This window comes from Cydia pomonella, chromosome 26 (assembly GCF_033807575.1).
Source record: "Cydia pomonella isolate Wapato2018A chromosome 26, ilCydPomo1, whole genome shotgun sequence".
Lineage (NCBI taxonomy): Eukaryota > Metazoa > Arthropoda > Insecta > Lepidoptera > Tortricidae > Cydia > Cydia pomonella.
In genome coordinates this window covers 3747055-3765225 of record NC_084728.1, presented here as the reverse complement: position 1 = coordinate 3765225, position 18171 = coordinate 3747055, and the positions used below count along the sequence as shown (strand labels likewise).

General features: G+C 38.6%; 1 protein-coding gene across 2 annotated transcripts in view; it reads right to left on the bottom strand.

Moving 5' to 3' along the window:
• The window catches only part of LOC133532011 (uncharacterized), a 105838-nt gene that overhangs the window by 5571 nt on the left and 82096 nt on the right, over positions 1–18171 (bottom strand). For both annotated transcript variants that reach the window (XM_061870491.1, XM_061870490.1), the window contains exons 3-5: positions 15562–15657; positions 4553–4659; positions 1195–1328 (exon numbers count right to left, since the gene is read on the bottom strand). In XM_061870491.1, the coding sequence (XP_061726475.1) occupies positions 1195–1328; positions 4553–4659; positions 15562–15657 (337 nt within the window). The remainder of the gene's footprint in view (positions 1–1194; positions 1329–4552; positions 4660–15561; positions 15658–18171) is intronic.

The following is an 18171-nucleotide window of genomic DNA, read 5'->3' as shown; positions in this document are numbered from 1 at the left end:
TGTTTTAATATATATAAAAGCGACAATGTAACGGATTCTCGAAATTAGACACTTAGAAGCGTGTATCTGTAGTTAGTACCCAGTTAGTTAGTATATGAAACTTAGGTACTTCAACAAACTCTTGGGTTAAAGTTAGTCAAACTACTCGTAAGTTCGTAAACAGATTATTCGCAAATAGTTAGGCCAAGTAAATTCGTTTATGGTGAGAAACAGGAGGTCAATTGACCGACCGACAACATGACACTTAAAAGCAAAAATTGGTTACTATGCAAACCTAGATGGTCCGCACATATATCATTATGAAGAGACATCTAAGTATTTTAATTTAATGTTATTTACCTGTAACTATTTGTATATAATTAATTTATTTATTAAGTTGAAATTGTATGGGTATGATCTTGTGAGAGTTTTGGAAAAACTGTGAGCCCGCAAGACTTTTTTACAAATAAAATAAAAATAAATCAAAATGAAAGTTATAATTGGCTTCCAGGATCGTATTTACTCGATATTCTGAAGTAGAAAAAATACGTCTTAAGCATGTTTAAGTGAATGGAAAATCTACTCCTGAAGGTCGAACTCATTCGCTGTAGAATCAAATTATAATATACCAAACTCAAGATTTAAATAAACAAAAAGGAATAACAATCAGTATTGTCAGTTAGAGCGACTGAACCGGTGTTACAAAAGTTTGCAAGTTCAAATTCAAATCCGACTCAAGGCTATTTTGCTCTATTCTTTATCTTGAAATAATAAAATTGTAGAAACCGATAGTTCTTTTTATTAAGTAGATTGAGTTACTCAGATATTCGTTCGATGACATGAGCATGAGCTATGCGTTTGCCAGCTACCATAAAACGCACCGTGTGCGTTTTTGGCCTCATGCTGTTTCCATCACGATTTATATTATAAAAGTGTGATACTTACTCAGGTTCGATGAGATCTAAAGGGAAGTCCACGGCGCGAGCGACGCGTTTGCCAGCCACCACGCAACGCACCGTGTGCGTTTTTGGCCTCATGCTGTTTCCATCACGATTTATATTATAAAAGTGCGATACTTACTCAGGTTCGATGAGATCTAAAGGGAAGTCCACGGCGCGAGCGACGCGTTTGCCAGCCATCACGCAACGCACCTTGTGCGTTTTTGGCCTCATGCTGTTTCCATCACGATTTATATTATAAAAGTGTGATACTTACTCAGGTTCGATGAGATCTAAAGGGAAGTCCACGGCGCGAGCGACGCGTTTGCCAGCCACCACGCAACGCACCGTGTGCGTTTCGTGGCCGCCCGCCGTTTCTATCACGATTTTGTGGTAGAAGGTGCGTTTGCCCTGGAACATAACAGTTTATTGTTGATTTATAGGTAAGTGTCAAACACAAAAAATTCAAAGTGAAGGTGACCGAGGCTAGATTTAAACCACATTTAAACGGACTCTATAGAATAAGTAGTTGTATCCCGGAATAGTTCATACCGGTATCAACTAAGTTTTTTAATAGAAAATAGAAATAGTTTAACACATTCATCGATCGCAGCCTTACGTCGTAACCGATAACATAGGTTTCCCGGTATGTATCCCGGTATGAAATGCTTCGTAGAGGCAAAACGACAACGTGTCATTATTAGCGCTGAATGGGTTAATACCGCTTTTTTAAGTAACTTAGCGACCCCTCCCGGCTTCGCACGGGTGTCACAAAACAAATTATACACCTAAACCCTCAAGAATCACTCTATTGATAGGTGAAAACCGCATGAAAATCCGTGCAGTAGTTTTTGAGTTTATCGCGAACATACATACATACATACAGACAAACGCGGCGGGGGATTTTGTTTTATAAGATGTAGTGATTTCAGAGTCATTTTGTTTGTGTTTAAAATAATCTTGGTAGTCAACTCGACAAGTTCAAAATACAGATACTTACTAACTCCTAAAATACGTGTGATATTTGTCATTGGATTTGGAATGATGTGTAGAAAAATGTATTCAAAGCGTTTATTATTAAAAACCCACACACAAAAAAATTCAAAAGTTGTAGACAAAAAAAAGGCGGAAAAAAGAAGAATTTCATTTTTCGCCTATGTCTCAAAAAGTATTAATATTTAAGAAATCTGAATTAGTTATTTGTACAACAAGAGAGCAAAGGTTGATATTTCTTCGAGTGCTTGTTTTGAGTCCTGTACAAGCGAAAGATTCTATAATACTCGCTACGCTCGTGAATCTAATTTGCTTTGATCTCGTTTAGTACACAAAATTTTTCACGTCAGTCAGCCATCAAAAAAACAACCTAAAAAAATGTAATCCGTCTGCATCACTATTTCACTTATGTTTTCTGAAGGTATTCTAACAATTAACTTTAATTACCGCAATAAAACAAAACGAAAGAAAGTTAAATAAAATAATACGAAAATAATGAATTAACGAACATCAATTGACAGTTCAATCAACAACTTCTTTTTGTAAAAAAAAAACTTTGTAAGTTACGGTCCGAATTGCGGATGCTACTATTTGTCAACTATAGTAGAGATCGTTAAAAGTAGTCAAGTAGAATTATTTACTGCGTAACCATTGCGTAAATTTGTATAAGTTCATTGTTTTGATTGTATAATAAAATACGTAAAATATGATGTTTTTATTAAATTTTTAACTTTTATTTCATTAATTATTTTTACGAATGAAGACGCGTAGGGTGTTTTGGAACGATGCGGTCTGACTTATTTCGGGGGTCTATTATAAACCGTCAACATACCGTTGAATTACGTATGCACTTTTTTGTCTCTTTCTTTTTGCTAATGACGTGAAAGGGACAAAGACAATAGAATCCAAGTACTTCTAATTTGTATTAGGGCCCGCACGTTGAAATGACATTCAAATATAAAGGTCACTTGAATGTTATTTTGTCTCACTCAGTGAGCAAAATCGCATTCTGCTCACTGTTTTTAAGCAGCAAATTACCCTTGTTCGAGCTGCTGACGTGAAAAGAATATTATTACAGTGGAGGAAATTTTCGAAATCCAATGAGGTCTCACACATATTTTTAGGAGTAGTATCTCTATTCGTCACCATTTTGAACTTGGACCGATACGACCTTCAAACCTTCAAAAACGGACCGTACTCCCATCTTAAGGGCCGGCAACACACTTACAACCCCTCTGGTGTTGCAGGTGTATTCGGCGGCGGTAATCGCTTACCATCAGGTAATCCGTCTGGTCGTTTGCCTCCTCTATGATGAACAAAAAACTTGTCGAGTAGATGTCGAGAGAATGTTTAATGATTGATATTTTTGCATATGTACCATTTTTTACAGAGACAACAAAAATAGTTACAGTAAGCGTAACTGAGTATACCTATTCAAATTGTATAGCTTAATAAAATATGTGTCATGGAGTGGATCAGAAAATTCAATTCTTAAGGACAAGTCTGTTATATCTCAGATGAAAGTAACGGCCGTAATTCGGTTACTTCGCACCTCTGCTCGAATAAATCCATTACATTGAAATGTTTGAGACGACAAGGTGTGACATAAATTTAAATGCCGTGAAACCTTTTTATTTTTACGTTGGAGTCTTTTTTTTTTCGTTATCATTTTCTGAGTCGGAGGCCTAGAGAGCTAGGGATATATGAATAGGGTCCATTATTCAGCCTTTGGCTGTCGTGAAGCTCACAGGTAACCGATTTTAGTATACAAAATTACGGCGCGTCGTTCAAAGTGTTTTGTTATTAATTAATTTGTCTGCAAGATCTGTCTGGCGACTCTGGCGGACCAATCTGCCAAAAGTATCTGGTATTCCGTATAACTTTTCCAAACGTCGATAATTTTCTAAAGTTCGCGTTCAAAAATATGTCTTTTACAGACTTAGTTGTTCTATATTAAAGACATCACTTTTTGTTAAGCTGGTACAGAATGGTAGATACTTTTGAAGCGTTATTTGATCAGCTACTTTTGATGCTGACTGTACATCAAGTGTCAAATTTTTATATGGCCTTTGACAGTTAATTTTAATATGGAGTAGCGTCACGTAACGTGTTTGCAGACATTTGTTCGAAAAATTTAGAACATTATTTAAAAAATATATATATATATAAATAATTCAGCCTACATACGTCCCACTGCTGGGCACAATCCTCCTCTCATGTTCGAGAGGGCTTGGGCTTTAGTCCCCACCCTAGCCCAATTCGGGTTAGGGATTTCACATACATCTTTGAATTTCTTCGCGGATGTACGCAAGTACGCAAGGTTTCCTCACGATGTTTCCCTTCGCCCCTTCGCCGAATAGCAGAATAGTGGTGAATATCTAATGATATTCCGGACCCTTTAAAAATCTGTACACTCCTTTTTTGAAGAACCTCATACTGTAGACCCTCGGGAAAATCTCGGCAGGTAGCTCATTCCACAACCGGAGCGTGCGCGGGATGAAGTTCCTCTTAAACCGCACAGTGCGTGAAGGCTCTAGGGTGTGAGGATGAACACCCTGCCTGCTGGATGAGACCCTGCTGATCTTACTGAAATTAGTCCGTAAATCCCTTGCTTTTAGGAGGTACCTATGTCAAGTACTTACGGTAACTTTGTTGAGCACCCTAGTGACCCCACAAGTGTGTGGGTCCTGGAGGTCCAACATAAATGTGGCCACGTTGTCCTCCATCGCTGGTTTGCATGGCTTATATTCTGAAAATACAATAATATAAATGTTTATTAATTATAAAAATATATACATAATTACACATGTTTTTTTAAAGAGAATCAATTTTATACATAATGTACACAGGACTTATTACGTGCCGCAAGCATAATTTAATTTAAATTTAAAAAAAATTTGAGTCCGACAACAAAGCCCATATTACAAACAACTAATTATTACACATACATACATTTTGGTGATTAGATCTTTGTATTTACATACGTTTTATTTTTATATGGCCGATCTTTCTGTCAGTGTTGATGCCTTGGCATCCATCCTTGCATTAATATTATTTGACAAATCATTGGCATCCGTATATACGTTTTTCATAAGAACAAGTTACGAGAGATACTTAGCATCTTACGTCTTTTTGGGTTATTTCAACTGGGTTTTTTTCCCAGTTGTTACCACTGGTAAAAGGTGGGATTTTTTTCCCAGTAGTTACCACAACAATTTGGTTAGCATTCAATACTAATAAAAAGTACAAAGATAGAGTGCTTTAATCAATAATTAATTAAAGGTCAAATTAATTATAAGTTTATTAATTATTAATTTATTTAAAGTCGATTACTGTTTCAGTAAACTGCTTTAAAAGTGATAACATTATTTGCTTATTGTTTGTGTGTACAATTATTTATTAAAATACTCTATATTTATACAAAACTATTTCTACTGCTTTATTAGTATTAAACTCTAACATTTTGGTGGTAACTACTGGGAAAAAAAATCCCACCTTTTACCAGTGGTAACTACCGGGAAAAAGGTGAGAAAAAAAATCCCAGTAGTTACCACTGGTAACAAATTGGTGGTAACTAGTGGGAATAACCCGTCTTTTTCACACATTCGAAAGACGGAAACCTATTTAATAATAATAAACATATTTCACATGCGATTCGAAGCAGACCCCTTACTTATTAGAATTTAGACCCTTTTTCACTAATAATATTTCCCGTTTATCCCTAGTTCCTATCTGTAAATAGGTCTACTAGTCGCTCCTATTCAAGGACTCGCCAAGGTCCGAAAGTCACTCAGTGTTATTGGGCCCAAAATATACAAAAAAAATCCTAATGACATTAAATTGACTGAAAGCGACTCAATATTTGCTAAAAAACTTAAATGTTCACTTCTAGACCAAGCATGTTATTCTATCGATGATTTTATGAAAGAGATAATTTAAATAAATTCTTGTAATAACTATTGCACGATTATTATTTAATTTAAAATTAGGGTTCTGTAGCCAAATGGCAAAAAACGGAACCCTTATAGATTCGTCATGTCCGTCTGTCTGTCCGATTATGTCACAGCCACTTTTTTCCGAAACTATAAGAGCTATACTGTTCAAACTTGGTAAGTAAATGTATTCTATGAACCGCATTAAGATTTTCACACAAAAATAGAAAAAAACAATAAATTTTGGGGGTTCCCCATACTTAGAACTGAAACACAAAAAATCTTTTTTCATCAAACCCATACTCATACGTGTGGGCTATCTATGGATAGGTCTTCAAAAATGATATTGAGGTTTCTAATATCATTTTTTTCTAAACTGAATAGTTTGCGCGAGAGACGCTTCCAAAGTGGTAAAATGTGTGTCATAAATGGTACGGAACCCTTCATGGGCGAGTCCGACTCGCACTTGGCCGCTTTTGTGTATAACTAGCATAATTTCAAATGTACCTGTGTGACCTGTAAAATATTTTTTACCAATAAAGAAACTGAAACTGTTAAATCAGAAGTTACTTTTTAGTATTTGTGACACATAATTTATTACTCAATAGGAACACTGGAAACACACTGATGCAGGTAAATCATTAGACAAGCTTTTAGCACCTTATTCTAAGAGTGTCAGTCGTTAGAGCATGGGTCGTGTGTTTTTGCACAATCTTTTAACTTTAGTAGTTTTACAATCTTACGTTAAATCACAATTAGCTTCTTGGCATAATTATGTCGTAAAACTAACGAACGCGGGAACGAGGCTGCGGGCTTATGATGGTTGCGCTTTTATCGATTGTCATAGTGGCCGACATATTCTTTAGGATTTGGGAGGAGAGTTCAATGATTGCTTATAGCTAGACAACAGAAAAAAACGACGGTTGTGATAGAGTACAGAACCCCTAGTGCAAATTTATTCGATAGCATGACGTGACGTACGCGTTTGCGTTAAGTCTCATTGTGTATGGGATTTAGAAACAGCGCGTCAAGCGGGACGTTTTGGAAACTCAAAATCCCATACAAAATGAGACTTAACGCAAACGCGTACGTCACGTTTCGCTTAGTAATAATAGTTAATATATTTACACTAGGGGTACTGATCGTGGAGAGTCATACTCGTGAACGGGTGCTGTTTGTGGAGATCGGTCTGTTTAAGCTTACCCGGGCTACATTTTATGTTATAAGTATGTAACTTGACTCTTGAGTGGCATTAACGGGTGACACTTCATTAGGTTCTTGTTTTAGTATTTGTCTGTTGTATTTTTTTATAGCTCAAGAAGGCTTGTGTTGTGGGTACTCAGTCAACGATAAAATATATACTCAGGGACAAATATCTGTGTTCATCACACAAATAAATGCCCTTACCGGGATCCGGACCCAGGACCATCGGCTTCATAGGCAGGGTCACTACCCGTACACACTAGGCCAGGACGGACGTCAACTTTGTCATGTCATAGCAGGTGCAGAGTATAGGTATATAGACCTTTGGGATTGCTGCCATAAAAGTAACACCACTACACCTTATAATATAAATTCCCCCGCCGCGTCTGTCTGTATGTTCACGATAAACTCAAAAATAACTGAACGAATTTTCATGAAGTTTTCACCTATCAATAGAGTGATTTAAGGAAGAATCACGTTAGACTAAACCGGGCCGGGGGCAAGCCGGAGCCTCCGGCGCTTCGTTTTCTACAAAAATAACCACGTGATAACCGATCAGCCGTCATAGAAAACGATGTGTTGGACGCCTCGGCCCCGGCTCAGCCCGATCTAGCACGAGTCATCCTTACCCGTGCGGTTTCGAGGCGGGTTACTTGTTTAATATAAATTTTCGATAAAAATAAATGACTGTTTCCTGTAGTAATGCAGTCGATCGCATCAAAATCTTTATTTCAGGCAACTAGTGGCCCATAGATAAATACTAAAACTAGCATACATATTATAAAAATATGTAAACAATGCTTGTGTAGTCAGAATAAGAGCGGCACATTTAGATGTAGGTTGTAGGGACACGACAGGCGATAACATCGCAGCCATCATATACGTCCTAATGTAAAAAACCAAGTGAAAGTGCTCCTAATAGCTCCGTTTCCAGAGAACAATGGTTGTAAGTATGGAAATGTATGGATCAGGGGTATGGATGGTGAGAAACAATTGTTCTAGCATGTAAAGAAGAGCTGGGTTTTTGTGCTTTCGTACGTCCGAATGTTCTCGAATAGTGCAGGGCGCATGTCTCAGCCGATTTTCAAGAAATTTTGTTAGCAGGTTTGTTAATAAGAAATAATTTTTGTATAGATTCGTTTTTTGGAAATTGTACAAAATGATAGTAATTGGCATAAACAATATGAACAATAGAGGTGTTGTTGGGCTATTTTAGTTATCATTTATAAAACATAGACTAAGGTTAATTTAATTTATTGTCTTATATGGATAAAATAAATTAAATGATTGCATTTTAAATCACGACATTCTAAATTGGGGCACCGGGTGGTCCGGAGGCTCCGGGAAGTCCGATTTTTGCTCATAGCATGACCGGCTAGTCTCCGCTCCGAGCCCGCACCGGGCCACTACAGAGCTCCGGTGATGACGTAATGCTTTCCATAGAAAACGAAGCGCCGGAAGCTCCGGCCCGGCCCTGCCCCTGTGTAGCGTGAGTCAACATTTATTATCACGTTGCAATATTAAATTAAAGATAGTTTATTATTCAAGTACGCATATTACTATGCGTTTATGAACGTCAAAATTAATATTTTAAATTATTATTGACCTCACTATAAATTTAAATTTTAATTTTATTTCATTTTTATTTTATTCTTACTAGTGATGTTATGATTTAACAATGCTTTAAATTAATTACTTAATTATTTTTAATAATGTAAGTAAATCATTAATTTATAATCTTAAAAATATTTTTTATTAATCTATTATTTTTTATTTATTTAATCATTTATTTCGGATAACAAGACCCATACATTACTAATTACATATAATAATAATAAAAAAAGAAACATTTAAAAATTAATAAAAAAAAAATATATAATTATGTAATTAGTAATTTTCTGCATTGTATCGGTCTTGTTATCCGAAATAAATGATTTTTTTGTTTATTTATATATTATAAAAGACTTAAGTGCCAGTCTTAGGGTCTATGGTACTTAGACCAGTTAGACCATATAAGTAGGTTCAGTTATGAGTTTTGCGCCATTTTGTACCTTCTTACAGTGACAATCAATTTGAAAGCCATTAAAGTAAACACAGACTAGACAGGATCCAAAACAAGACTAGACGGGGTCTAAAAGGGCTGGTGGTGCAACCAGACTAGACAGGTTCCACAAGGGCTGGTCGTGTAACCAGAGTAGACAGGATCCAAAAGGGCTGGTGGTGTAACCAGAATAGACAGGCTCCAAAAGGGCTGGTGGTGTAACCAGACTAGACAGGTTCCAAAAGGACTGGTCGTGTAACCAGAGTAGACAGGATCCAAAAGGACTGGTGGTGTAACCAGAGTAGACAGGATCCAAAAGGGCTGGTGGTGTAACCAGAATAGGCTGGTGGTGTAGCCAGACTAGACAGACCAGACTAGACAGGAACCAAAACTAGACTAGAAAAGATCCAAAACCAGACCACACAGGATCCAAAAAGAGTGTCTGTGGAATAATTGGCCGTCTATTTTTCAGGATGATCGTATCGTAAAGAAGATTTGTACACATTGTCAGAAAGAATTGTAAGTGCGAAAAATAGCAAATTCGAAACGAGTGACGATATATTAAAACACGACGGAAGGGGCACGAGTTGCCAATAACCTATTCGCACAAGTATCGTCCAACGTCCAAGCTGTAAATTTTCGACATAGTTACGTAAGGTGCTAATTATCGCACTAGTGTTAGCATTAGCATTTATTTTGTGTGTGTGTGTGTGTGTGTGTGTGTGTGTGTTTGGTGTGTGTGTGCCTGTTATAGCGTTCTTATGGCAAGCGACAAAGCGGGGCTTTTAGTTTGGAAACGACACATATGTACTGTAATAGTACATTACTATACAAGTGCGAAAAATAGGAAATTCGAAACGAGTGGCGATAAATTAAAAACGCGACCGAAGGAAGTGCTTTAAATCGACACGAGTTGCGAATTACCTATTCGCACATGAATCGTACAACATTTTACAGTATATATTATGACCCTTTCAATTTTCGACATAGTTACGTAATGTGCTAATTATCGCACTAGTGCGGTAAAGTAGCACCACATGTACTGTCAGAAAGAATTGTAAGTGCGAAAAATAGCAAATTCGAAACGAGTGACGATAAATTAAAACACGACGGAAGGGGCACGAGTTGCCAATAACCTATTCGCACAAGTATCGTCCAACGTCCAAGCTGTAAATTTTCGACATAGTTACGTAATGTGCTAACTATCGCACTAGTGAGGTAAAGTAGAACCATATGTGTCGAAATCTAGTCAATGGACGAGATTTGCTTGTATCTTTATACGAACAACCTGTCATAGCGTTCTTATGGCAAGCGACAAAGCGGGGCTTTTAGCTTGGAAACGACACATATGTACTGTAATAGTACATTACGATACAAGTGCGAAAAATAGGATATTCGAAAAGAGGGGCGATAAATTAAAACGCGACCGAAGGAAGTGTTTTAAATCGACACGAGTTGCGAATTACCTATTCGGACATGTATCGTACAACATTTTACAGTATATATTATGACCCTTTCAATTTTCGACATAGTTACGTAATGTGCTAATTATCGCACTAGTGCGGTAAAGTAGCACCACATGTACTGTAATAGTACATTACGATACAAGTGCGAAATATAGGAAATTCGAAACGAGTGGCGATAAATGAAAACACGACCGAAGGGGCACGAGTTGCCAATTACCTATTCGCACAAGTATCGTACAATGTATAAGTACATATGGCCAAATATAGCCCTTTAAATTTTCGACATAGTTACGTAATATGCGAATCATCGCACTAGTGCGGTAAAGTAACACTAGACCCTACTCATAGTGTTGTGTTCCTGCCGGTGAGTAAGGTTGCCAGAGCTCAACGAGGGTGGGAGGGGGTTAGGGTCGGCAACGCGCATGTAACTCCTCTGGAGTTGCAGGCGTACATAGGCTACGGATACTGCTTACCATCAGGCAGGCCGTATGTTTGTTTGCCACCGACGTAGTATAAAAAAAAAAGTAGTCCAGTCCAGTAGTAAAACCATATGTGTCGAAGTTTAGTCAAAGGCTCCACTTTGGACGAGATTTTTTTTTTAATATTATAGGACATTTTTACACAAATTGACTAAGTCCCACAGTAAGCTCAATAAGGCTTGTGTTGAGGGTACTTAGACACCGATAGATATAATATATAAATATTTATAAATACTTAAATACATAGAAAACACCCATGACTCAGGAACAAATATCCATGCTCATCACACGAATAAATGCCCTTACCAGGATTTGAACCCGGGACCATCAGCTTCGTAGGCAGGGTCACTACCCACTAGGCCAAACCGGTCGTCAAAGATTTGCTTGTATCTTTATATTTATACGAATAACTTCTCAAAGCGACCTTATGGCAAGCGACAAAGTGGGGCTTTTAGCTTGGAAACGACACATATGTACTTTAAAAACAGTTATAGCCACCAGCCACCTATATCTCATCCACCTTGACACATTGTTGAGCTTACATCCAAGACTGACACCTGAATGGCGGCTAACCGACATGCCAGCTGACTACGTGGGAGCATTGTACAGGAAATACTCAAAAATGGCTAAGTATTTATCGCTTTTAAGACATATACCTGGGCGACCGAGCTTTGCTCGGTTATAACTATTTATTGTAATATGGTGGTGTATAGGTGATAATCTTAACTACATTTTTTTACTATATTAAACTTGTCTAAAACAATAAAAATTAAAAAATTATACATAAACTTGAACATATAAAAAAAAAACAAAAGTTAGTCACCGGGCGAGATACGAACCCGTATCAGGCCGGCGCCCCACTGCTGCGCACGCTACATCCACGGCCCACCTTTTAATACAAACCGTGGGCAAACCCACGAAATTTTGTATAAGAACGTGGGTCGTGTACATAGCGTGCGCAGCAGTGGGGCGCCGGCCTCACTCGTTTAGCAGTCCGCGTCTTAACCCGCTGGGCCAGACGGACAGTGGCCGGCAACACGAAATTAGCGACCATATTCTGCGTCGAAAGAAAAACTCATGAAAACTCGAAAACACGCGTTTTCCCAAACATAAGACTAATCTAGATCGATTGTTTACCCCCAAAAACCCCCATATACCAAATTTCAGCAAAATCGTTAGAGCCGTTTCCGAGATCCCGGAAATATATATATTTATATATATACAAGAATTGCTCGTTTAAAGGTATAAGATTCTGTTCTGTCTTAGAAGGGCGAGCTGGGATGATTTTTTTATGAAATAGGCGGCAAACTAGCAGACGTATCGCCTGATGGTAAGTGAATAGTGAATACCGTCGTCCATGGATCCGTAACACCAGGTTTGTAAGTATGTTGCCGGCCTTTAACATCTCTTTTTTTGAAGGTTTGAAGGTCGTATCAGTCAGGAAATACCGCAGGCCACAGTTCATTCTACTGTTCGAGGAAGTTTCTGGAGAAACTTGTTAAATGAAAGGCTGCCTTTGCTTTTACTTTTAAATTATAAAGTGTTATGACATAAGCTCCTTTTATTCCGAAAACCTTTTTTCATATTTTTTTTGTACTACGTCGGTGGCAAATAAGCATACGGCCCGCCTGATGGTAAGTAGTGTCCGTAGCCTATGTACGCCTGCCACTCCAGAGGAGTTACATGCGCGTTGCCGACCCTAAACCCGCCCCCCCCCCTCCTCGTTGAGCTCTGGCAACCTTACTCACCGGCAGGAACACAACACTATGAGTAGGGTCTAGTGTTATTTGGCTGCGGTTTTCTGTAAGGTGGAGGTACTTCCCCAGTTGGGCTCTGCTCTAGATCTGGAATGACATCCACTGGCTGTGCCCTACCACACAAAGCGATAATTTTGTGCAGCACGCGTTTTAAATAAATAAATTAGCTAACATTACCTGTTTTATTGTTTAATCAGTTGGTTATTAAGTAATCGAGGCCAGTCGCTCATTGATTGCAGATATATTTAATTGCAAACTTAATTATAACCTCCATCTTAAGATGACGTTCGGATATCAGCAGCATTTGCGGATAAAATGGTAAAATTATTGAATCTCCCTCTCCTTCCTCGCATTGTCCCTGCATTTTGCCCATGGGAGCCTGGGGTCCGCTTGGTAACTAATCTCGAAAATCGGCGTAGGCACTGTTTTTACGAAAGCGACTGCCATCTGACCTTCCAACCCAGAGGGTAAACTAGGCCTTATTGGGATTAGTCCGGTTTCCTCACGATGTTTTCCTTCACCGAAAAGCGACTGGTAAATATCAAATGATATGTCGTATACAAGTTCCGAAAAACTCATTGTTACGAGCCGGGGTTTGAACCCGCGACCTCCGGATTGCAAGTAGCATGCTCTTCACCAGCGCTCTAAAACATTGTAAAATTATTGAATAGAATAGATTTTTTTTTTCTATAAACATAATGGATATATACAGAGGATTACTATAATAGACCCTTGAAGCATTGTATGTACCAAGGATGCTGGCGGCATTTCCTCGTTGTATCGTAATGCTGATACGTTGTGCGAGGAAGCCGCCAGCTCTGCTCGGTCACCAGTTACGTCAACCAAGCTTCGTGATTTCTGCAAAAAACTCGTAGGTACGCGCTGCATATTTATTTATTTAAACTTTATTGCAGAAAAGAAAACTTATCGTACAAAAGGCGGACTTAATGCCAAAAGGCATTCTCTACCAGTCAACCTTAAGGTAAAGCAGAGAGATTGTGGGCGGTGCTATTAGCTAACTACTAAGTACTATTAAATAGTACATTACGATACAAGTGCGAAAAATAGGAAATTCGAAACGAGTGGCGATAAATTAAAACACGACCGAAGGGAGTGTTTTAAATCGATACGACATGACATTAATTTCGTTTCGTTCTTTATTCTATATCTATGGAGCTTATATTTAGAAGTATTAACGAATATTAACTGTAGGCGTTAAGCGCTCGAAATAAATCCTTTAGAACATCAGGTTAAAAGCTCCTCAAACTTTGACATGGGCCTGTCAAACCTCCGTCAATGTTAACACGATATTAATTACAATTAAATTTAACAAATTATTACAAAGCCAAAATTAAATTCAGTTTGAACTCACCTAATTGTTCCGTAGTTAGATTATTTCGTTTTAACAATTGAAATTTCTAGTAATATTAACAATACTTACTTTGATGAAAATTGCAAATTATAGATTATCTACGAGTCAAATAAGTAGAATAGAATAGAATAGAAATAGTTAATTAGTGGCAAAAATATACAGATAAAAAGAGGAGCAAAAAAGTGTTAAGTATGACCGTATGATTTTTCCGGAAATACTACCTATATTCTCTCTCTTTTTTTTTTTAAATAACGATAAGCAAGCGTTTGACCACGATCTCACCTGATGGTAAGTGATGATGCGGTCTACGGTGGAGCACGCTTACCTATGAGATACCTATTTACCCTAGCCTTGAAGAGACCCAGATTGTACTAATGCGGAAACACAGACTCGGATAGACTCGGTTTTCTCTTTGAGAAAACTAGCGTCTTTTGAGCGTCAGCGTCTAGTCAGCGCTATGGAAAATGGCGTCGCTGCGCAGTTGCGCCAACGTTGCGTCGAGCAGCAGGTACAGAGTTGACTAGACGCCGATGCTCGAGCTAGTGTGGAGTGTCTCTTAAACACCAGTCAAGAGTTATATTATCTTTGAAAGCCCCACAATAATATCTTTAAAGCATATTTAACGTTTTTCACGTTTCAGTTTTTATTTTGATCAGTACCCCTAGTGTACATTTGATCGACATCATAACGTGACGAACGCGTTTGCGTTAAGTCTCATTTTGTATAGGATTTTGAGTTTCCAAAACGTCCCGCTTGGCGCGCTCTTTCTAAATCCAATACAAAATGAGACTAAACGCAAACGCGTACGTTACGTTTCGAAATCGAATTTATTTACACTAGGGGTACTGTTTCTTTTTATTTATACGTTTTGCATGCTTTGTATATAGCTTTGCAGAATTTTTAATGTAGCTTTAAATAAAATATTAATTTGATGTTTACGTAACATACCTACTCATAAATGTAGCACAATATTGTTAACATTCTTCAGATAAGGAAGAGCGGTACCTCCTGGCACAGGCTGTATTAAAGCTTAAAAGGAGGTTCCAATCACTAACTTTAAGATGATTATTGTGAAAGTAAAATAAACATTTTTTTTAGAGCGTCGCCGTCTAGGTAGCCCTATGGAAAATGGCGTCGCTGCGCAGTTGCGTCCACGTTGCGTCGAGCAGCAGCCATATAGTTGACTAGACGCTGACGCTCGTGAGACACCCCTAGTCAAGTGTTATATTCGCTTTGAAAGCCCCCACATTAGCATCTTTTGAGCGTCAGCATCTAGTCAGAGCTATGGAAAATGGCGTCGCTGCGCAATTGCGCCAACGTTGCGTCGAGCAGCCATAGAGTTGACTAGACGCTGACGCTCGGAAGACGCTAGTGTGGGATCTTTAAACTAAGGTTTCTTACCTTTGAGCTGGTCGAGGTATGAGAGCTGCCGGTCCCCATCCATGGGCACTGTGACCTTCATCACTTCGGGCGTGCATTCTATCCTGGATTCGGATCCTGTTGACAACAATTGATAACATTAATTGTCTCTTCCAAATACACTGTAATAGTTAGCAGTTTTTAAGGTGACGTCGACAGAATGGGTGCCTTTCATCCTGTTTAACAATCTACTATTATTTCCGGAACTAATTTTAACAAAACTGTAAAATTGATATACTGGATCTAAAAATAACAAAATGATATCAAATCAACATATTTTTACGATTCCGTACCCAAAAGGTAAAAACGGGATCCTATTACTAAGACTTCACTGTCCGTCCGTCTGTCTGTCTATCTGTATGTCACCAGGCTAACCGTGATAGCTAGAAAGTTGAAATTTTCACAGGTTATATATTTCTGTTGCCGCTATAACAACAAATACTAAAAACAGAATAAAATAAATAGAGTCAGACCAAGTCAAGTTGGCAGCGATGTTGACAGCCCAGGCGGTGGAACTGTTTTATGAAATTATGACGTTTATTTAACACTTGCACCGTCTGGCCTATCAAAACCGCTGCCAACTTAGCTTGGTCTAACTCTACTTAAGTGGGGCTCCCATACAACAAACGTGATTTTTTTTGCCTTTATTTTTGCGTATTGGTACGGAACCCTTCGTGCGCGAGGCCGACTCGCACTTGGCCGGTTGTTTTGGTTCTTAGCCTTCGGCACGGTTCTGTCATTCGACCTACAAAATTACATGAATTACATCATCGATTGTGATGATGTTATTCATGTAATTTTGTAGGTGTCAGTAAAACATAGGAAATGCTTATTTTGCATGAATCAATAGAATAGAATAGAATTTGTTTTATTCATAAACACACAAACAGTAATAGACAGACATAAAAGAGAACATAGTGAGAGTAAAGTGTCACGAAATGGCCTCATCTCAGCATGTTGCTGGCGACTTCCAGCGCTGATCTTCCGATGAGACCATCGAGTGCGAAATAATCACGGAAGCAATACTTTGCATGTTCAGGCCTATAATTTAATTACACTGAAACGTGTGGCAATTGGTTTAAAAACACCTGGACATTTTGTACAAAAATCATTCCATTTCATAATATGTCATGCTTTTTCTCTTCTATTTAAATGATCGCTTTTTCTATTTAAATGATCGCTCGATCGTTTTCGATCATAATATTTACGATACAATTGTGAAATGTTGCCACCTAGTAAGGTAAGACGGAAAATTTTAGACCTAGCTCTCTTCCGAGGTTTTCCCGAGGGTCTCCAGTATGGGGTTTTTCAAAAAAGGAGTGTACAGGTTTTTAAAGGGTCGGCAACGCGCATGTAACACCTCTGGAGTTGCAGGCGTCCATAGGCTGCGGTGACTGCTTACCATCAGGCGGGCCGTATGCTTGTATGCCACCGTCGTGGTATTTAAAAAAAAAACCTAGTAGTTTCTGAGATAAGGTTTTGTCTATTTTCTTGAATAACTTCTAAACGGTTTACCCTGTAATTTAAAAAAAAAATCTCAATGACCCCTTCCATTTGATACATAATGACACGACATAGTTTCCAAAACGTTTTTTAATTTTCTCATTTACCCCCTAAAAGTGGCCCTATGTCTAAAATTTCTTTGTTGACGTAACATGTCCATTTTTGGGTTTGCTAAATTGCAACTTAATTGGTCCAGCAGTTTCAGAACAAATGGGCTGTGACAGACGGACAGACAGGCAGACGCACGTGGTATCCTATAAACCCCGCGCCGAGAAAGGATTCACACAGGCGTCGAAGGAGAGGAGGCCGCGCAAGGCGCCTCGCAAGAGCCAGTGTGGCACGGCAGAGCCGGATATTGCTTCTGGCCTGAGGGTTGCCACACCGAACACGGCGCTATATGTATCGCGCTTGCATGTTTCCGCCACGGCAGAATATGTGGTGGAATATGTCCACAAGAAGATTCGTTACGACCTGAAAGTATTCCAGCTGCGATCGCGGCATTACGTGCACTTTAGCTCGTTTGTGGTGCGCGTCCCGCGGCCGCTGCTGGAAACCATCGCGAGCGCAGACTTCTGGCCGAAAGGTGTGATATTTCGGCGGTTTCGTGGGAATCTGCCGAATCCCGCACCAGAACAGGTGGCGCAACCGAAAACTGCGTCGTCAAAATGATATTTATATTTTAAGATTTTTATTATTGTATGTATGTTAGTCTGTAAGGTATGTATATATGGGCCATAGTTGCCTGAAAATAAATGATATTTATTTATTTATAAAGGTTCCCCTTCTGAGGTACAGAACCCTAAAAATACAGAAGAAAGTGTAACCACAATAAATAAACATTATAGGAAGATTCTTACACAAATTGACTAAGTCCCACGGTAAGCCAGGAAGGCTTGTGTTGTGGGTACTCAGACAACGATATATATAATATACAAATACTTACTTAAATACATAGAAAACATTCATGACTCAGGAACAAATATCTGTGCTCATCACACAAATAAATGCCCTTACCGGGATTCGAACCCAGGTCCATCGGCTTCGTAGGCAGGGTCACTACCCACTAGGCCAGACCGGTCGTCACAATAA